Raw genomic sequence first — 22,820 nt, 5'->3', positions numbered from 1 at the left:
TTACAAAATATGCTTAATTATGAGTAAAATACTTTAACAAAATTCATTATTATATGAGTAACAGTGACAAGTTTATATTATATTATTTTTAAAACTTCCATGAGGGAAACGAAATAATAAGAATATTATTATTTAGTCTCTTAACTAAGTCTCACAATATTTTATCTTTATTATATTTTTTTGGGAATAGATTTGACTCAGTAGGGAATAGACTCGTCTCGTATTTTTGACAAAAATAATTCAACCCTTCATAGGTTATTAAACGGAATAAAAAAGCAATGTTCCCCTGGAATGAGATTGACTAATCACAAATGAACGAAAAACAATTCATTCTCACTTCCCTACCGTATTGAGAATGATTGCATATTGCGTGTTAGACAATTGATACAAACACTGAAATGTATACCATTCCCAGTCAGAGATATGGGACTTATGGATGGGGTCTAGGATTTGTGAAAAGAGCGATTTTGTCTGCTCGTTCTACGCTTTAATATTTGAGGCGTAGGTTGTGGGATTCTCCTAATGTAAGTGCGCGCGCAGGCTTTTCAGGGCGCAGGACGCACCCTATCGAGGCCTTATGAAGCTGTAGATGTTCCATTTTATTTAAAAAAAATTTTTTTTATGTAACATATGGATTGCCATTTGAAATAAATATGCTGTTCTCAAGTATACACTACTTGGCGAATTTATATATAAGCTATAAAAATAACATCTGTGCTTGAAATACTAATTATGAAAACATATTATATTCAATGTGCATCTAAATCTCATCAGAATCTTCATTTATAATCATTTAAATTTGCAGTTATTCGAATATTTTTTTTTATTGACTATGGCTAAATTTGTATAAAATATTAACGTCTTTACGTACTTTGTACTCTGCGAAATTTATTAAAGTTTTATACTATGCAAGTCAGGTGACTAATATCCGTATTAAACGTTTAACTATTTAACATTAAGAACCTCGATTTTAAATATATCCGGGTGCAAATTTTTTCAATCTTATAATCGTAAACTTATATTTGAAAATATTTTGAAGACATTTTATTGTCAAAGACAAGATATAAATAAAATAAAAAGCTTTGTATTTTTACTGTTGTTAGAATTTTGAATTTTTTATGTTGGAATTAAGTTAATAACAAATCAAATTACAGGTAGTTCTCCACATGAGTACAAAACAATACATACCTTATATTTAAAAAATCTACTGAAATTGTCATAACAATACAAATTAACAATAAAACAAATTCATTATAGGGATTTTATCAAACTGCCGTGTCTATATTTTCGCAACTCTATCCATACTTCAGTCGCCAATAGAGCCCGTAACATATACCAGATCAGGCTTTGCCGGCTTCTTTGGACGTTGTATTAACCCTTGGATACCCTATTATACTAGTGTTAGTCTTTTGCTTCATCTCAGGTAAGTTATAAATATAATAAATCAAGTACACAGCTTTTGCTTCCGTAGAATGTTCTAGGCACGTTCCATCCATTAGCAATATAATAAATATTGATCCACACTTAATCATGGGAATTATAAATGTGCACTTTATATCAATTTAAATTCATCGTTATCGATTAGTGATACTAAAAAATATCAATGATTTGATGCTTATAATTTTGTTATATATTTTATTGATCGACTCGTCACAGATAAATGTTAGACGAACTGTTGCCAGGCAGAGGACTTTTGTACTACTAATAATCTATATTATATTTTCCAAGCCAAATATTCTTGCAACCAAACATAAATTATTAACTTATAACGATAGCAATCGAGAATGGTTGTGGAATTACTGGGTTATGTGCTTCTAATTTATATAGCTTAGTATGACTAGGAAGAGTATTCCAGAGATAGAAATTAACTGTAAGAATTTTCTCCATTAAAACCCCACATATCTTCATCAATAGGATTTTCCAGACATTCAAAAGACTTACGTAGGTACATCTCTATTCTTTTAATTCAAGTAATTCGTAATATGGAGTTTTGATATCAGATAGGTCTTATCAGCATAACTTATAATAATTTCTACTTATAATTGTCGATAGTATAAGTACATCGTAAATAAATAAACATGAGTCATTAAATCGTGCCAATGTTCATTTCTTTGATGTCCACAATAAAAAAGAAATTATGATATTTATTTTACTAGTACCAAATGTTGATAGTAATCTTTGTTAAAATTATGAATCTGATATCAAAGGAATATGTTCGGTATTACTTGACTTAAAAGAAGAGAGATAGTGACGAAGGTATGTCTGGAAAATCCTATAGATGAAAATAAGTAGGGTTTTAATTGCTTCCATCAACGCCACTTAAACTAATACACATTCAGAAATGTGTCATCAAAGATCTTGTTTCTATTACATCTAGGTAATTCATTGAATAAATTGAAAGAAAATTCAGTATTTCGGCAGCCCCTTGCGCTCAGTTATATAATCAATATGCATATATTTTTTTATAAGGAATAAAAACATTTATTATTATTTAGAACAGAAAACCCACGAAAAACTTTGATTTTATATAATATTTTCAAATAATCACAAACAAAGTTGTTTATAATACTTTTAGAAATTTTCTATGGTACCAAATATATATATATAGTAATATTTCTTTACACTGATGTTTTTGTAACTTTCGAGTTTTAAGTACGTTCAATTTGGGTATGAGTCAACATTACTCCATTTCTAGAAATGATAAATTAGGTGAAGTCACACAACGCACGAATTTTTAAAATCGTGAACTAACCTACTTACTCTTGCGACTTATAAATGAAGAACACTAATTTTATATTTAAAGCATATACTTTTTATTTATTTTTACCGTGTTTTTTTTTATTTCATTTTTTTCGACGTTAAGGTTTCACTTTGAGTCACGATATGATTCATGTTTTAAGCGTGTATTACGACGTATAAAAACATTACTGACGTATGGTAGTTTAAAAAAGCCACTACATCTAAATGGTTTTTCATTTCACAATAGCAAAGAGAATTTACATAACAAATTTAATAAAAAATACTTCCATACACGTAAAAAGTTATACCAGTACACTCGTTCGTTGACCCATATAATATAACTAATTAGAACTAAAAGTTATATTAGAATTTGTAGTCACAACTTCCCGAAATAATTTCACAGTATTGATGTTAATAGCTTTATGTTTATTTTGATTATTGGGTTGTGTCAATGAGCTTTAGGGTTGTTGACCTTTTAAAATTTTAAATTCAGTTTTGGTAACATAACCATACTGTTATGTTATCTGGGTCTGCTCAACCCCTATAGAGGCAAAATCTAGGTATCACGGAACTTGTCAGGATTCGTAATACAAAGGGTTGTGATTCTAGTATCAATTTCAGTCTGTTACCTATTTATTAAAAATGTAATTGAATGCCAGTTAAGACCTAACCCAAGTCTATAATCCGACTAATAATTTCGATACAAATAAAAACATTATGTATAAAGAACGTGTTATCATATTTCTGTTGTGTTATTGTCCAAATAAAGGATATAGGAAATAAAGCAAACAAATTTTAATCTGTTTTCTTAGATTATTTACACATATAATATGTATCCTTACAAAATTACTTTTGTTATAAAAATAATACTCTAGGATTTACAATTATATTTATTGTCTTCTTTACGATGAATTATTTGTAATAAACAGTTATCACTGAGATTCTATTAAAACTACAATACGATTAACTAAATCTACTAACTAACTGCTATTCTTAAATATACATTTTATTTTAACTGTATATATATACGTTACTAACTGTACAAATCACTTTTTACAAATATTTAAAGTGAATTTAGAATTCATTTAAATATATAATGTCACTCTAAAATAATATTACATAAACTATAATTGTCAAACGAAAGTCTAAACAACTTCTAAAATCTAAACAAAGAATCTCCAAGCACCTCGATTTTACGAACATCACAAACGTAATCATAAATTTTCTTTACCAGTGTCAAAATTCTCTTTTCGTGTTTCTTATTTAAAAATGGCAAAATGCCATTTTGCATTACTTTGACCAATTTTTTGATTAATTCTTTCTATCCAATTCGGTGGGGGAAGAAATTGTTCGGTTTGTCATCGCGTGGTGGGGGCGTGTTGGGAATGTTATTCTGAACTCTAAGAAGCCAGGGGTTGTCTATTCTTTGTGGGGGAGTTGCCTCTTTTTTCTCGGTGCCAGATGGTGTTAGGTGGAGAAGCGGCAGTCTCGCCTTTGGAATTGGTGATTTTTCAGAATTTGAATGCATTTCGTCTGTAACAAATAATTTAGCCGTTATTTTGGTTACAAAATACGCGCTGTTACTTTTGTTGAAGAATATATATATATATATATTTCTAACTTTTAATTCGTTTAATAAAGAAAATACTACCAAATTATATATTTGTTAAAAAAGAATAACGCAAAGTTATACCACTTTTTTAGTTATTCTAAGTTGAATTGCAATATTGGAAAATTTTCGTATTTGTTTTACCTAAAAAATACCTAGTTTTAGTAATCAATAATTATAAATTTAAAGTAAGCTAAATTTTAATATTGATAAAATACTAATAAGAAGCCTAATTTAATATTCAATTGCATAATTTAAGCAAGGCAGAAATATATTCCGTTTTACTAAAACCCTATCACAAATCATAATGAACCAAATCCAGTTGCTAAGCACTTAAACAACAGCGAAAAAAATCAATTACAACATTAAAACCGCACTAAATCAATAAAATACACAAAACACTCACTTCCTTCTCGATCTTTCAATGTAAATGATTCTAACCGCGTATTGATAACTTCAACACCGTTTACAAACATTGGAGCTCTTAGCACACTCAACGTCGGCTCAGATATGTGCGGTCCTAACTTCGGTTCGGAGTTTTATATTGTATCTGAGTCATTTGGCAAGAAAACTCCGAGACTACGTCATTGCAGCACGTTGACGCCAAGCAGTGACGCTATTGCTAGGATTTACTTGAAGTACACGTGGCTCTAAATGTTACAGCTGTCTTTAAAAAGTAATTGGTTATAATGTGACATTCATAATTTTTTTACATTTTCTACGATTTGATTCTTTAATTCACTTGTTTCGAAACTTCTGAGAATTCTTCTGTACCATATCACGAATAACCCGAAGACTCTAAATTGTAGTTACACGATTTCCGATTATTGTTTTCATTATCTGATGTTAAGTGTTGCCTCAGCTAATAGTCGCATTGCCAGAAGGCTCGCAGGTGCGTTGCCGGTTTTAGGAATAGGTACGCGCTTTTTCTTGAAGACCCAAGTCGTATGGTTCGGAAATAGTTGAGCGGCCAGCTAGCTGCTTCCAAATTGTGGTGGTGAGCAACAAAAACTACCTTAAGAACCGCTCTATTGTGGAACGATGAACTGACGTCGAGGTGATACGGATGGTATTTCGAATTCTGCCTTGATGACCGATGATTATTGATAGATAGATAGCTATTATTCATAGTTCACTATTTTACTGAAATATAATTTAAATGGTTAAACATAATTATTTTAATATATTTAAAGTCTTCAATGAAACATTCGAGAAAATTAGTAAAAACAAAACAAGGATAGCAGTTATGAGCGATAAGAATCGCTATTTCGCTTTTTTAAATCCACTACATAGGATTAGCAACAAGGAAATTATCCAATTAGAATTTATTGCTCTTTTCAAGTTTGTCACTAATGGTTTGTTTACAAGTTACAAATATCACTGAGGTATGCTTTGTAAGTACATATTTGCAGTTGCAAAATGTACCAGTAAAAATTTAGATAAATCGTTATTCTTTTCTGAGTCTAGGCCAACGAATAGCAAATATACATGGTTGCGCTGTTGGGGTTGAATGCGCGACCTCACAATGGAGAAACGCACACTACTAAGCTAAATCTGCTCTTGCATTTAGGTAAATATAATTGTCTGGTAGTTAGGTTGCGAATTTTTATTGTATAATAAAAACGTTTATAGTATCATAACATGAAATTATAGAAGATCGCAAATTTTGCTACGAATAGCTTATCATTATGCAATTTACATATTTCAATTATTTCCGTATTATCTTTGTTGTTCTAGATTGTTATCAAGGCTAATGTGCTAATTTAATTGTCTAGCGAATTTTTCCCATGATAACGATTTTAAAATATTATTAGAATTTAAATTTTTTTACAAGGTTATTACGCTTTTAGAAGTTAGGTACACAGTTACTCGATTAGCAGTGTAAACTTCTAGTATATGAAATTTGATATTAAAAGATTAATCACTTTAATCAGTTTAAGAATTCGTTTTTTCCAGCAATTTAAATTAAAAAAAAAGAACAATAGGATTCATCAGAATGGTGTTCAGTAGTCATAGCAATAATTGTTATTATTACTACGATTAAAGTCTAAATTGTGACGTCAATTCATTTATTTTTTATAACGATTACAAGTTATATATTATAGGCATTGGATTAAGTATGACTCATATATTACGTGTAGTATTATATATTTTTTTGTTTTAAAACCACGATTAGTCACATGTCATCATGCGTTACATACCTACACAAAAGTTTCAAAGTGGTTATTATCTCTTTTAATCATTTATATTCTTTCTTACAATTTTGATTTTTTCTTGAAATTTTCGCACATGCGCACTAAACACGTCAATCGGCATTATTGCATTCACGTCTTATAGTGCTGTAATGGCATTAGCTAAGTAAACATATACGTAAGTACCTAAAAAAAAACAAACATTTGTGAAAAGTAGAAAAATTCAAAGCCAAAAAGTTCACTGCAATTTACGTAGTAGTGTGTATACGTCAGCCATGCACGTTATTGATAGCATCGCTTGCGTGAATTCAGAATAATAAAAAACTTATTGTTTTATAGTATCAAGGAGATATCGCAAATAGGCGACGAGACGCGTGGATATGATAAAACAATTTTAGTGCTCCAAGATTTATTAACAGTATGGAGACATCGAATCGGGTAAGCCAAGGCGACTTGGACACCAAAAATACTCAGCACAAAGTAGAAAAAATACGCTAAGCGGATAAGGCACAACTGTACTAATCTAGTGTTCACGGCCATAAACGAATTGTTAATAATTTGTTGGTAATTAAGTGTAGGGTGCCCTTAACCTTGAGTGGCTAGTAAATTTTCATCGCGATTCACACAAGTCATTAATTTCAATTGTGGTTTCAAAAGCAGTTGCTTTTACTATAGAGATTTATGTCTTGATAATAGGGAAAACCCAATTGTAATTTAAACGGTGATTCTTAACGGGATTACCCATTCTACTTTTACACTTTTTTGTACTAAATTTTGCGTTCTAACTGTGACAGTATCAGTAAGGTATGAGACAAGTGTTAGTATATATATGGTTTTAAATTCAGTAAGGTAAACTACAAATATATATGTATAAAGTAAATACTATACCATCTGTTTATAAAAAAATAGATAATATTAAAAATCACATTCCCTATCAATCTAATTATATTTTGTCGTAAATGTATGTAGGCACATTTTCTAACTGGTTTCTCGTAATTTTGTTGGAATACATTACATAACAGCGATACCATTCTATAAGTCACGCGATCGACATTTTTGTAACGTGTAGCTACCAATAGTTATTGATTTATCTTCAGTTATTCAAATACGCATACACTGTTTACCAAATTCCCTCTTTGACCTAATTCCCTGTATTAGCTAGATATGTAACTATGTCATTGTTACGTAAAAGGCTTATCTAGCCAGCTTCTTTAAGTGTGAAAATTTAGTTAAAGTCATGACACAGTATTACACCCGCTTCTATGATTACAAAGAATTAAGATAATTACTTATAGTTCAAGGAATAAGTATTCATAATTACATTTAATAGCTTTGAAACACATTATACATTAATCGTATACTCATAGAAACTGAACAAGAAATTGCGGATTTCTTTCTTGTATTTTTTGGGTTTTGTAAGTTCAAAAACGGAATTTCATTTCATTAGACGTATTGTACTTTGCATTTTAAAATCGGTCGTTCTTTGACCTAGTGGCCGCGTTCGTGTCAATTTGTGATCGCAGTGTCTCGAATACTCATGCTACTCCTATGGGTTTAAATCATTTATGTAGTTATTAAGGTCTGCCAATATTGGTGATACTCATTGCTATATAAATTATTAGGAACGGCAAACCTGTTAAACCACAAACACATGTTCCATAATAGAATTGAAAACATACAAATTTAAACAACAAAATAAATTCAACGTGCTAATAGAGAGGTTCAAACAATGTAAGCGAAAACCTTTTTGTGTTAACGTATAAACTTAGATACAGCAAAAGTTTAGAGATATCGCTACCATTCTTTACCTTTTTTGGTTAATAAATGGTTTTCATAGTTATTCAATGAACATAAGATTTACAATATGTTTTACTTTTAGATTATATATTAGACTAATATAATTTATTTTTACAAAGGCACCTGCAGAGACACGCTCTCCGGGTGTTCAGAACGGCGTAGAGACACCATTTGTCCGACCACCTCTTAATAGAGCAGATTCTCGATCATCCTTATCATCACCATCACCACGACCACTTGGCCCTCAACAAAGGCCACAATTCTTTCCTGGAGGTCCAGTCACTAATTCACCATTAGGACCTCGACCAGGAGCTCCTACACCTAGAAGTCCACTTACTGCTGGACCAGGGTCACCCTCTGTTCGACCACAGGTGCAACAATATCGTCCAGGTGGTCCTCAGTCAATAGCACCACAACAAGGCCCTCGCCTACAGCAATCTCAATCTCAACCTCAGAGACCACCAGTACCAAATAATTTGCAGTTTGGTCCTAGGCAGCCACCACAATTTGGTGGTGCTTCCACGCCTGAAGGGGTAAGGGCAAATATTAACCCACAGGCAAACGGGTCGTTTAGGCAAAACACGCCATCTGGACAAAACTCAGGTCAAATCTCAAGGCAATCATCGCAAAATTCACTAAACATTTCTGATTCTAACACACCTCAAAACAAACCAGCCAATCTGGATAATCAAAATATTAATAATGAAAGTCAACATATCAATAAGATTGAAAGCAATAACGAAATGGCTGGTGCAGCTAAAGGGCGTAGTTTTAGCATCGCAGCAGCACCGGGCGCACCGAGTCCATTTAAAGCGGAAGATGATAGACGTAAATCTGTAAGTGCTGTAAGTGGTCGATACGATGATTTAAATATACGAAATCCTGGTCTGGGACAGATACAAGAGACCATTGGTAGTAAGGATAATATCCGTGGATCTAAAGAAAGTGTACGATCAGAAGCATCTAATGATGGGGCTCGGGACATAACTGATCGCCCAGAAACACATTTAGTTGGATCCAAGATGACAGAATCTTTTATGGGCTCACTATCCAATTTAGCTACAAAGAAAAAAAATGATGACGATGACGATGTTGTTTCACAAAACAAATTGGGCGTGGGCAAGACTGATAGCCAACAAAATAAAACTGATCTCTCTGATCGCTCGCCATCATTAACAAGAAGTGACGATTCGCCAGAGCCCAAAAATATTTTACAAAATCCTATTGTGCCTAACAAATCACAAAGTGTTACTCCGGAACCACAAAGACCAAAGACACCTAAAATCGAGGTAAAACCAGATATTATTGAATCTAAAAAAACTATGAGTCCAACTTCCCAAAGATCAGAGTCGAAATCGCCTATGTTGGAATCTAAATCTCCCATACCTGATAATAAATCGCATACCCCATCAAAAAAGAAGCCAGTGGAACTAAGTACAAATCAAACTCCAATTGATTCTAAAAGATCTACACCGCGAAAAGCAGCATCTGCACCTAAGTCCAGACCGAAAGGTAATCTTATGTTACTTTACTTTGAAGTGACTCGATCTTAAGTTATAACATAAGTATAGATATATTTTTTGGTTTATTTAAAAATAATGTTAGTTTATTAAATATGTTTGTATTTTTACAACGATTTCAGATGGAGACAATGACAGTGGCGTTGATGAGTCGACTCAAGGAAATGTAAGTACGCAAGCATATTCGCATAAGCATAATCATAATAAGCATATGGTTAAAAGATACCTTAATAATTTTAAATCATTCATTTTTGTTTCGTTTTTTGGTTTGGAAAAATCTCGCATAATTGTCTGACAACATTTACTGTATAAAATTTATATCCCCAGGACTTAAATGGCTCGCCAGGATCACCAAACAAGGCACTTCCCAGCAAATTGCCAACTAAAGAAAAGTCAAATAGTAGCCTAAAACCAAGCCTTTCCAGATCTTCGAGCAAAAGTGCTACTGCTAAGACACCAGAGACACCTGTGCCGATTGACAAGAAAAGTGAGTTAATTAATATGTCCATATACTAGATATATTGTGTATCGATTTTGTTAAAGTAATTACATAGTGTATGACTGCGACCATAATAGTAGATGGGTGTGGCTTAATTACCTAAAGTGATTTAACTTTATTCTATTCTAATATTGTTCTAGAAGTACCGATGAATAAAATACAAGTCGGAAGTGCACCTTCACCAAATATTAAAGCTGTAAAGTCCAAGATTGGATCCTTGGAAAACACAACATACAAACCTGGCGGAGGAAAAGTGAAGATTGAAAATCGAAAACTTGATTTTAATAATGCAGCTCCGAAAATCGCTGCTAAGAATGAGGCATATACTCCTAGTGGTGGCGTAAAAAAGGTAAATTTGTTATTATTAACACATGCCTTTGGAGAAAACCAAGAAAAAACATTTAAAAAAAATAATCGTTGCAATATTGGAAATAATTATAAAGTTATAACCTAATACATAAACGTGCTACAACTGTCAAAACTGAGAAATTTCATGTAATGGGAAAAGTTTCAGATAACTCATGTTTTCAGATAACGTCCACAAAACTGGAATGGAATGCCAAATCGAAGATAGGTTCTCTACAGAATACGTCCTACAAACCAGGAGGTGGCGACAAAAAGATAGAAACCGTCAAACTGGACTTCAAAGAAAAAGCTAAACCCAAAGTTGCATCTACTGTTAACATTACTCACAAACCAGGCGGTGGAGCCATCAAGGTAATATAGTTATCGGAAATCACAACAATTAAACAGTAGTCGATCTTATTGTCAATTGAGCACGATTTGCCGGTCACTGATGCAAAATTAACTAAAATTATTTCCATAGAATCTTTCAAAATGTGGAGAAAGAGAAGTAAGTTACACAATTTGTTTTAAAGCTTGACATGTGCGCACTATTGGTAATCAAAACTTAGTCGTAATTGGACGCCAAACTTGTTTCTAGTTCATAAAATGGGCACTGCCAAGATGGAGGGCATCGAATAGACCTAAATTTGTTTTTTTGCGCAGTAAGGTCAGTTTGTTTCAAGTTTACCATTTAATGGTGGAAATGTTTGGGAACGAAAGTCTCTAGGACTTCAATGCGGCTGTATACCACGCTGAATCCTGAATTGTCAAAAAATAGAGTGGAATGATTGACACAAACACGGAATATTACAAATTTATATAAAAAATATTTAGTATATATAATATATTTACGTACTTATATTGAAATGCATAAAGACAATGCACGCTACATATTCTATACATAAAGAGTCATTACAACATGCTTTTGTTGTTCCTATAGTCATACATATAATATATCAAATGTTTTGAATCACCCTATAACAAGATCAATGTTATTCAATAATTGCTTACAACACGCCCGTTTTTATAGTTTTTGTATACAATACACTTAAATCAGTGACAACACACCAAAAAATTTTACTATTATTTGACATGAATACACATGAATGTTTTTGCTGTGAGAACAAATAATATCTATATTTATTAAGCACAGCGGAAAAAGGCTTTTAATAACCACTAATATGTATTATATTAATATATGTATCACACTCACCATATATTATTTGCACACGTTTAAACAGATCGAAAACCAAAAGTTGGAATTCAAAGCACAAAGCAAAGTGGGTTCCCTCGACAACGTGAAACATAGACCAGGAGGAGGTGACATCAAAATATTCGACGATAAAGATTACATAAAGCAGGTCGGAGGTCACTCCCCTCTTCCTAGTTGCGGGCAGTCAAGGCAGGAGGTGAGACTAGTGTGATGGGTTTCTTGTTTTCTTTTGTCCTGTATTTTCCGTTGGTGGAGGTATCATCTTCATGTAGTTTACATAACGTCTACTTCATTTGTTTCAGCCCGAATATTTGTACACACATTATTGAGTGGTTTAAGGTACCATGTGTGGTGTGATTCGTTAACTCCCTTTTTGGTTTTTGGTTTCCAGCTTTTAACTTTGTTTTTGTTTGGTGAAGTTAATAAGACTTATCAACGAATATTGATATTGATAAGTGTAATTTGCTTTTTCTCTCATAGAGTCCAGTACCGCCGCCGGCGCAGCCTCCAAAGGCAGACGAGAATCTGAATGATCAACACAGTTAAACAGTGCACGTCGAATCCGATATTAATTTTCAGTCCAAATTCTATACGTTCCGTATAAATAGATTTTTTTTTAATGTTTCTAATTTAACATAGAGCATTTGCTTCCTAGCAAACAAGAGTGCCAATTTAGAACTGTGTGATTTTGATCCAATAATTTTTAAATTATACATTAGTTTAATATACACTAGCACTACATCTGTAAAAGTTTTGTGAAACCACGAAATCACCAACAATATTTTTGTATTAAAAGCGAACTAATTGTTTTGTTTTTGCACTTCAGTATATTAGAAGCTTAGTCCCAGTTACGTTAATTATAGTTTTAAGCACTTATGTTGTACCTCTCACGTTGTTCATTGTATTAATAAAAATATTTGATGTAATTTTACTTTATTAGATTTATTATTAGGTCTAAAATGAAAAAGTTGATTCTGGAATGGTAATTGACAGAGGTATTTGCTTTGCTTTCGGTATTTATCGTTGATTAATAATTATAAATAAAATATTTCGAAAGCATCGCATATTGGAGTTTGACTGATCCGACATAATTTATACGTAGGAATATTTTGTATGTATTTATAATTAATTATAGATTTAGCTGTACTGATTAAATGTTGACGCTTTAAATTCACGTTTTCTTTGCGATGTCTAGTTACATTTAAAAATGTAACCTTAACATTTAAATTGATACATTTTGGTCTCTATAACACAAAATATGTATTTAAATTCACTTCCGGTGTCATACTACATCATATAAAATTAAACGCATTTAGTATTATATAGTCATCAGAAGTAAGCAGAATAAAATATACTTACATTACAGCTACCTATACTAAAATTTGTAATTGTCAGTTTAATACAAAATAACATATTAATACTCGCGTGTTTTATTTTCTTTCTACACTTTTAGATTTATAGACGCCTGGTACATTAAATATACTTAATATATTTATATGACTTGGTTTGGGTATTTATATGATTCATTTTAAAAGATACTGAAAATTGTGTAAAAATCTGTTTAGAGTAAATCACATATGTAGATTTTTGCTTTTCAAATATTTAGGATATCATTCATAAAAAGAAACATCGCACCTCGCACTATCTTCTGGATTTTTGGTAAGTCACTCATTATTATTTTAAATTAGATTTCACGTGCTGAAAGCGCAAGCCTCGTATTTAATTAGACCTATACATGGATGATGACATGACACAGTTCAAGCCAAGACTGCCGATTAGGAATTTTGAAGTATCAGAAGTCAGAACTGGTACAATAATTTTATCTAGGCTTCCTGTATAGACAAATTCAAAAACATTATGACGCTACAAAATTTTACTACACTGAAGCATAAAGTTTGTAGTAGAACACAACGACTTTAAACTTATTTAAAATCTTCTTTTTGATGATTTTTTCTTCTGCTTCGTATTTAGCTTATATATGTTAATTGTGACTTAAGTAATCTTTGGACAAGTTTTTATATTTTTGTTTACACACATGTTTATTTTTATTTAAATCTTATTTTATTTTAGTTATAGTTACATGTTATTTTGAGTTTATTTTTGTTAATGAATTATGCACTTCACTTAATTTACACTTACCCTCTCTAAGTATTCTTTTTTATCGTTCCTTAAAGGACGCCCGTTGCCAACCTGCTTATTTTTTTGTTTTTTTTTTATGGTAACGAAGTGTAAATAAATAAAAATAAAACATACATGGAAACTGTATTTATAACAGAGCTCATTGATTAAATTCAAATAAGGAAAGAGAGAGTTATATAAATTGATTTATAGTGCGTATCCTGCTCTCTGTCTACACTAGAAACATTTCAATAGAAAATCAATTTCGTTTCCAGGTAGTTTCGTCATAATGTATAGATAAAAATATGTTTTAGCTAGTTTTCTGTGATAGTCCATCCCCAACTTCCTACCCAACCTTACTTATTAAGACCCGACAATTTACTTTTGTATTTTGTTACTATTGTTATGAATAATAATATTTATTATCTATAGACATATCAAATTTCTAGGACGAATACTACATTGAAGATTGGGAAGAGGACCGCCCCCTCTCTAGAAGTCGTTCTGCTCGTTGGTCCCGTACTCCACGTACGCCTCGCGCTCTCTCTCCACAAAAGCCGGCAGATGAAAGACTCCTACGCACCGAGAAAACCCGCAGATCCCTCAGACCTATCAGCGCTCGTGTACAGCCTCGCTCCGCCTGCTCAAGACGCTCTTCGATAACTCACCGCCCAGCGTTTACCGTTTATTGAGTGTTAGACGTAACATTATTTAAGTGTCAAAGTTTTCGTACACAAATACACTGAAGTAGATTATTACAGCAAGTATTTGTGAGCATAATATTACTAGAGAAAGCAAGCAATGCAATATTAGTGCATAATGAAATGAAGTATTTCCGAACCAATTCGACTTAGGGTCTTTCAAGAAAAGAGCGTACCAATTCTTAAAAGGCCGGCAACGCACTCGCGAGCCCTCTGGCATTGAGAGTGTCCATGGGCGGCGGTATCACTTAACATCAGGTGAGCCTCCTGCCCGTTTGACCCCTGTTCTATAAATAATAATAAACCTTAATAATTGTTACCACGGAATATTCGAGTTGACGGTTACCATCCGGATCGAATATATACGTGTGATCAGGCGTTTTTTTTTTAATTATATTTCGCGTGTATTTAAATTCTATATCAAAGAGAGGCATTGTTCAATATTCATGTCTTTCTACATAACAATATCGTTATTTATCTATTCCATAATTAGTTGAATCATGTCAGAATTGTTCACACTCTTTATGGCATTTACGCTCTTTCACTACTGTATCTGTAGTATACTGCTCCAATGTTTGCTGATTTAACACAACTTTTAATATTTTTAAGCGTTTAATGCATATGATGTTAGTTATGCGGTCACAGTAGGTAAACACGGAAAATTCATAAAGAATCTTGTAGCCCAATTTATTAGAAATTATTTGTATAGTAACAATTGTCTTCTTTTTCATGTGTATCGCATTTAAGGGACGGTGAGGGCCTATTGGCTGAAATCGAGCCTTTGAATCACATCTCTACCAATGAAATATTCCTTCTATAGGCTCAATTACCACATCCGTCTACAGTGAAGACAAAATATCGCTAGGAAATCGGCTTACAAAAAAATCAATAACATGTCTCAGAACATAGAAAGCTGATTATCTAGTGGTTTATAAAATAAAAGGATGCTATCTGCTTCAGAAAGCCAATACCCATTTAGGGTATTAATTTAACATTATTCTTGAAAAAGAAAATATCAGATTATCTTTTACGCCCAAATCTATACAGGCTTACGTAAATTAAATCGCGAAATCACGTGATAAAAAAGTCAAATTTATTTGATAAAGTACTTGCTTTAAAATGTATATTTATTTTAGTCTACATTTTTTATGAATCTGAAAGCCTCAAAATCTCATTTACACCTTAGATTAAGATTCGGAAACAAAACTTAATGGTATGTCTACTCCCTTACGTCAAAATGTATTGCATTTTGAATTACGGGTGTCACAATTCGCCTTTGAGCTCTCACCCAATTTAGAAATCGAGCTGGGTTTAAGAGCGTCTCATTATTCAAATAAAATGTTTTTATACAATTTTATAAAACTCTCAACCGATTTATTAATGTATTGCTTTTAGATTTAAAGAAAAAACAGTTCTGTGGCACTTTAAGTCAACACGATCTCTTAGCAAATTTGTTGTGTAGTTTTCATCTTAAATAAATTATACTCACCAATTTTGTATTTTATTTTACCTCGATGTTTATAAACAATAAAACAACATTTTATTCATATTATATAGTTATTTAATTGGTGTACATGGTTATGCATAATATTCAATGTTAATTTATTAAATTATGGCACTTAACATAATAATATCTTTAAATAATACATACACAAATGGATAATGAATCAATGATCGGAACACAGAATTTTCGAAATTAAACTTAATATATTCGGAATTATTTCTCAGTCGTTCGACACTTTCGCTTGACGAAAGTTTCTTTTTATATATTTTTTTTTTAATTTTATAAGAAAATAAAATTTCAACACAATAAAAATTATTGATCCCAAATCGCAAATAAAATTACACAATGAAATTATAAATAAATCTTTTGTACGCAGAGTTCTCACCATTCACTTCGACACCTTCAAACGCGCAGGAATTTCTTTCACAACTTATCATTTCATACAAACTGTTAAAAACTTATCACTAAAGAACTTCACTATTTAAATTACGCTAACTTCCAAAGCGTTTATTTTCAATGCAATAGAAGCGAGCTATTATATTTCCACTCTATAGAACTGTGATTTAAGGCATGTTATTAAGCTAATCTATACGGTTACTGGATTGATCGATCTATTTATACATATTTAGTGGAAGCAATCCGATTAATATGGTTTGATGCAAAGCTCACTCACACAACGACAAACTTCAATACATCCAAAGGCCACAACACATTCAGTCAAGCGCAGAGTAATGACAATGTTCAATTATATATTACCAAATTCGCACAACATATGAAAGTCAAACTACAATCAACATCCCTAAACTAATTATTGTATAAATTACACACTATAATACAGTCCTTTTGCCTTTCACACATTTCGTCAAAAGTTCGTTCACGTGGCAAACATTTGACGGAATCCTTCAAAGGCATGTACAAATGATTGTCTAGTGACGCTCATGTGCCTCTGAGATCGTCGGCAAGAGGTCGGTTCGTTCAGCCCCGGGAAAGACGCGCTCGACTACAATTTCGTTCTACGACACACCAATAATAAAACTACAATCGCCAATTTGTGACTCAATAGCACGACTACGAGAGGAACTGTATCGTGCATAAAGGTTTAAATTTTCACCTTTTGATTAACAATATTTACAAAACTATACGTATAACTGGAATTTCGAGTACATTACATTTAGAGTATTATTAACATTTACATCTAACCCCTTGAGCAATACGTACGTACCAAAAATATCTTTCTCACAATAGTTGCATATTAAGCAGTGATATGATTGACTATCACAATATTATTATCATATTTGGCGAAAGCGCATGCTAGGCCACGGGTATCAATTAAATGATTCAGTTAAAGATATCATCTTAAATATGGACACACCGGTTCCTTGCAATGTTCAGCATCTGATACAATACACTTAAGTTAAGAGGGTCGAATGAACAATGTTGGATGACAAAGGACATGAAAATGGATAGGCGCATGTAATCAAGTCAAAAAATGTTATGATCCAACACCGCGTGGTAGAAATATGGACACGAGGAACGGAAAATCGGAAAGGCCATGCGATTAGTTCCACAACCGAGTTAAAGCCCATATCGACCTAAACAGACCCGAATTAGAAAGGAGGGTAATATGGAAAGGCCGCATGCTGTTAATGAGAAAGCATTGTTACATCCGCGGTCCGCGTATCAACTTGTGCCCGGGATTCAATCGACCCATTATTGCTAAACGACTAACACCGATACGATAACGTTATGATATAATTTAGACACCAATATCTGTTTATCTAAAAATTTTAAAGGGCGTCTTTCCCGCGGCCGGTTCGGAGATTATGTCCCTAGAGTTAACATTCACATCGGGGAAATATTCACCGTCAATATGTCATTATAAATTCCTAAATGCGTTATTCTAGTATCATTAAAGGTGAATATTCCCCCGATTTGCGTTATAATATATTTACAGATGTATATAAGTGCCTTAAACGTAAGACTAGATTTTACTATAGATACATACAATGTGCGAAATCGATTTCCAAAGAATAAATGTGTCTCGGAACGGGGAACTACGATATATAAAATAATATTGTCATAGATGTCAAGTCAAAATAAATGGTCATTGAATAAAAGAGATTCCAATAAGAATCGTAGAAAATGAAGAAAAAAAATGTTAAAACGTAGTTCCCTGCCCAGAGACCTATTCGAAAGGTAACGTCAATATCTCGTTCCACTTTTACTCTACTAAGATCACAATTATCACACGATTCACTGTTCTGGCTTATTGCACTTGAAGCAGCCGTTTGGCACTGATTTTGCCCAGTTAATGTCTGGCAAGCTTCAGTGGTCGCCAATACGGCTGCCAGTCGCGCTAGGCGGGCCAATATCAGAAGTCCTCTAGGAGCACGGCATCTCTGGGCACAAGGCCCTTCTGTTCGCCCCTACAGCATAGTAAGTACTGGTCATCCACCTCCAGTATAAGCCGCAATCGTTCACCTTCGTTGAACGCCAAATGACCGGAGTCTGAAGGCAGTCGATGCCATAGCGTTCGCACGTACCTGTAATTGCAAATTAGATATTTAGACGAAACAAAATTTTTTTTTTAGTTTTTGTTAGTTTTTTTTTCTAGATATATGTAGTTTTATATTTTTTATATATTTATGTATTTCTTGTACATTACTCTCAGTAAGTATAGGTATTTCTTTTTTTTAATTTTTCCATACAGTTGTTGCCTGGAAGGCATCTATTGTTAGCGATAAGACTGCACGTTGCCATATAATTTATGTAATCGGTTTTTTTATATGTATATTTAAGGTAACGAAATGTATATTAATTATATATATGAAGATTTATAAGGGCTTTATACCTAGTTAAATAATTTGTTCTGGGCATAAATTGTACTGATTGCATTTATTATCAAAACTGGGGCAGACGACAATTTGATTACATTAAAAGTGGACTACGCGGTCAGTTGAATAAAAATAGATAATACATTTACTGATATTATTATTATTATTGATTTCCATTTAAAAATTAAAAAACGCTATTTATCTCTCATCATAGACACGTTGATCTGATACCATGTCTAAGTAACGTTATGAATTATTTATGTTGCATTTATCCATAACCCCGTTTCTCTTTTCCGTCTGACCTCAAAAACATAAACTAACATGAAGTCAAAAAGACCGGACAGTATTTTTAATTTTTTTTCCAGTTTGAACGTGGGAAGATGTGTAGCGTTAGCAAGTAAGATTTTTTGGACTCACTTGTGTTTCTGTTGTGTATGGGCGCGGGCGGCGGATGATGAGGCCGCTCGCCTTGGAGTTGCGGGTGGGGCGGCGCGACCGTACGGCAAAGACGAAGGGCGGGGAGACACGCCGCTGGGTCCTTGTGCCTGGTCTACTCGGGAAGTCCTGCGATGATAGTGTTTAGATATAGTATACGAAAACTCAATACATATTGCTTAGTAGTAATATAAATGAGAATTATATTGTCACATGCGCTTCAATTGTTCATGACGATCATTGTAAATGTATTTAATCTTACTGGATCGAGAGAACCGGGCGGTTCTATATGATTACCATAAATATTATCTTTATTGGTATCTATTAGACAGTGAATAAAAATATCATTAAAAAGTTAATTGTGTTTTAATATTTAAAAAACTTAGATATATCGTCCATTCAGTTATAAAACCGAAACAAAATATATGAAACCACTTCACATACATGCAAAATCGTGCTATTAATTGTTATTTCCGGAATTTTTCATTTGTTAATGTAGTTAGTATAATCCCAACAAATATGATACGTACGGCGCCTTTTTAGCATTTTTATCAATTCTTTGATTGGTCCTCGCTTTCTCGAAGATATTCCTTTTCGTGTCAGGTATAATTCTGTAGATGCGTGCATATTTTATAATGTGCTAAAAGCATAAACCGTCACCACAGACTACAAAGAAGACCTATCGTGTGGCGATTGTAATAAATCCGTGCTTACATTTTTACAATAACTAACTAATAACAGATGCGTTCGTAATTCATCGAGCTAATGAGAATATTAAGAACTGTGAGGCTTATGTATCTATCATTAGTTTCGAAATGTTTTGATTTAGATAAGGTAAAAAAATACATCTATAACTTCGCCAGAAATGTAATTATTTGTTTAACATTACCAGTAGCTATGAAAGTGATTTTCCTATTATATATATCTCTAGATGAACTTTCTGTATTAAGAGAATGATTTTAAAGTATCTTAGTAATTGTATATATAATGTAACTGACTCACTAACTTATCTCTTACGTAAGTTTTAAAAGTGCTCTGGAGCTAATTAAAGATTCAAGTTGGCGCCTTGCAACGATACGCCTTAAAGATAAATTCAAATAATGTACACTTATGAACGTCAAAAAAAAATCATTAAATGTTTCTAATTTTACATTTACTACCCAATGCCAGTTCTTAAACCAAGGGCGTAGAACGGAAGAGAAGAACTGGCAATAAACTCTCCGCCACTCTTTTTAATCGCCAAGTTTTTTGATAGTACCGGTGACCCAGAGAATATAGAGAAGAATATAAAAAAACATAATATAAAGAGGAAATGCTGCTAGCATTAAAGGTTCCACAGGGAGCAAAACTTTTAAAATTTATTTCATTTTTTATTTATCAATACAATCATATATATAATGTAAATTAATTACTATTATGGTAATAAATTACTATTACGGTATTTATAAATAACCAGGCGTTAGTTTTTAGACTAATATATAGAAGAATAGGAGTCTAATTTCTATATTTGTCCCTTTTTTAATTTTATATAGGACAGCGCAAAATGTGAATCCCGTATGTCAAATCGGATATTAACATAGGAGTCATAGTTGACGCTAAATCTGGTTCCTGATATCTAGTTGTTAAGTTATTACCTGTTTGCCGCTTGCGGTGGTTTTTTGTTACCAACACCGCGTTGTGTGGTTTGTGTTCGTGGTGTGGATATAGTTGGGGGCGCCCCTTTGCGAACAGCTACCGGTATTCCTCTGATGAATAATATTTATATTAAAACTTAAGAAATACACACAATTTAGAAAAAAACAAAAATTGTATAATTATTTCTTAATTTATTATTGATTATCTAGTTTTAATAATCTGCGTATTTCAGAGGGTAATAAGGAAATCCATATCGAAACAAATTGAACTTTGAAATTACCCGCATACATTAAAATTAAAAGTTAACAAAAACCTTATACAGTAAAGACAAATAAAATCATTTACTAAGAAACATTTATTTTCTTTTGAATTCTCGAATATCATATATATTTTCTAAGCAGTTATTTGCTTACTTAAAATGTATTGAAATAGAAATTTCGAAGGATTAGAACTAGACAGACTAGCGCTAATATTTGATGTCAAAAACATGTTTGACATTGACATATGGTCAATTACTAGTGTCATAGTTTCCCTTGACGTCTCGACTCGGAATGTCAGTGATAAATACATACCGAAGCGTGTTCTTAGCAGGCGATGGTAATGCGGGCGCTTGCGGTCGAACGGGCGATGACACGGGTCGCGGAATCTTAGAACCACGTGCGGCCGCCGGCGATGTCTCACCTACGGAAAAATAATTAAATATATACTAGAATGATTTACATAGATTTTTGAGGAGGCTTCAAGCTTCAGCTGAATTATTGTATTTTTTATTAACTTTATCGCTCTTCTATGTGTGAGTGCTTTTCTTTAATGCTCATACGCAGTATGTATTTGTGTTCAATATATGATGTAATGTATTGGATTGAAAACATTAAAAAGCTTCGAATTAACATTCCTTTTCTTGTTAAAGTTAAAGTTTACCGCAAATTGCAAATTGTATACAGAGGAATTGATTATATCGTGATTAAGTAACTTTGGGGCTTACCAGATACTAGTAAACCAATGCGTACCCCGATATGAGCTGTAACTCTCATAGGAAGAGATACATAATCGATAGGAACGTACTTTTATGAGAGCACTTGAATAGTTCGTGGTCCAAAGCAAACAACCCCCCAGACTAAACTGGATTTTTTATTTAAATTGTCGCAATAAAATAAATCAGTGGCGCTACAACCTCGGTTTTTTAGGTCTCAGATATCTGAATCTGTTTCATGATCATTTTTAAATCTAATAGGCAAGTAGATCTAAACCAACACTCCTCAATCAAAGGTTTATTCCAATTGTAGATACAGAGTACAGTTGAATTTGCTAATAATGATAAGACCGTTGAGACATTGAAATTATTAAGGATTGAAAATGCAATGGTGAAATACAGAACAGTAATTTAAAAGCTATGGTAGCTTGCTGGTAACACGCACGGGGGCATTGCATCTACCGAAATAGAATTTTTATCCGAACATCTTTAACTCATTTTAGGAGTATTGTGACTATAGTATGCGTTTTAAAATGTAACCTTACAAGGTTTATAAAATTGTAATATACGATGAACAGAAAACTATTGTAAACTTATTTTCTGATAATGTATACAATAAATAAATGGAATATTTTCTGATGCCGATGCCAGATTGAAATCTCTGCCGTCAATGTGTTTACTAGTGCGGAAACGTGAATGATTTTTT

The 22,820-nt window shown here is 32.7% G+C and overlaps 3 protein-coding genes across 13 annotated transcripts in view; 1 reads left to right on the top strand and 2 right to left on the bottom strand.

The window, feature by feature from the left end:
* LOC111001631 (microtubule-associated protein tau) overlaps positions 1–13,332 on the top strand; it is a 30,698-nt gene extending 17,366 nt beyond the window's left edge. Inside the window, exons 3-10 of one of the 4 annotated variants that reach the window (XM_045632453.1) lie at positions 8,457–9,849; positions 9,980–10,023; positions 10,185–10,344; positions 10,497–10,705; positions 10,888–11,073; positions 11,943–12,110; positions 12,217–12,253; positions 12,395–13,332. In XM_045632453.1, coding sequence (XP_045488409.1) covers positions 8,457–9,849; positions 9,980–10,023; positions 10,185–10,344; positions 10,497–10,705; positions 10,888–11,073; positions 11,943–12,110; positions 12,217–12,243 — 2,187 coding nt within the window. In that variant the 3' untranslated portion in view covers positions 12,244–12,253; positions 12,395–13,332. Of the gene's footprint in view, positions 1–6,879; positions 6,979–8,456; positions 9,850–9,979; positions 10,024–10,184; positions 10,345–10,496; positions 10,706–10,887; positions 11,074–11,942; positions 12,111–12,216; positions 12,254–12,394 lie in introns of those variants that run through there. The other 3 variants (XM_022271576.2, XM_045632452.1, XM_045632454.1) reach the window with 3 other exon arrangements.
* On the bottom strand, positions 3,619–4,854 carry LOC123690020. Its single transcript, XM_045632456.1, has 2 exons — positions 4,755–4,854; positions 3,619–4,272 (listed from the first exon to the last, which is right to left on the bottom strand). Exons 1-2 carry the CDS (start codon positions 4,822–4,824, stop codon positions 4,061–4,063), a joined length of 282 nt encoding a protein of 93 aa, XP_045488412.1. The 5' UTR covers positions 4,825–4,854; the 3' UTR covers positions 3,619–4,060.
* A 2,939-nt stretch (positions 13,333–16,271) lies between the features above and the next one.
* The window catches only part of LOC111001624, a 76,986-nt gene continuing 70,437 nt past the window's right edge, over positions 16,272–22,820 (bottom strand). For 7 of the 8 annotated variants that reach the window (XM_045632385.1, XM_045632386.1, XM_045632384.1 and 4 more), the window contains 5 exons: positions 21,714–21,822; positions 21,141–21,251; positions 20,037–20,117; positions 19,489–19,635; positions 16,272–18,780 (listed from right to left, as the gene is read on the bottom strand). In XM_045632385.1, coding sequence (XP_045488341.1) covers positions 18,609–18,780; positions 19,489–19,635; positions 20,037–20,117; positions 21,141–21,251; positions 21,714–21,822 — 620 coding nt within the window. In that variant the 3' untranslated portion in view covers positions 16,272–18,608. The remainder of the gene's footprint in view (positions 18,781–19,488; positions 19,636–20,036; positions 20,118–21,140; positions 21,252–21,713; positions 21,823–22,820) is intronic. The other variant, XM_045632387.1, reaches the window with a different exon arrangement.

The sequence above is a fragment of the Pieris rapae genome, chromosome 19 (genome assembly GCF_905147795.1).
Source record: "Pieris rapae chromosome 19, ilPieRapa1.1, whole genome shotgun sequence".
NCBI classification, from domain to species: domain Eukaryota; kingdom Metazoa; phylum Arthropoda; class Insecta; order Lepidoptera; family Pieridae; genus Pieris; species Pieris rapae.
This window is presented reverse-complemented; position numbering and strand designations above follow the sequence as displayed.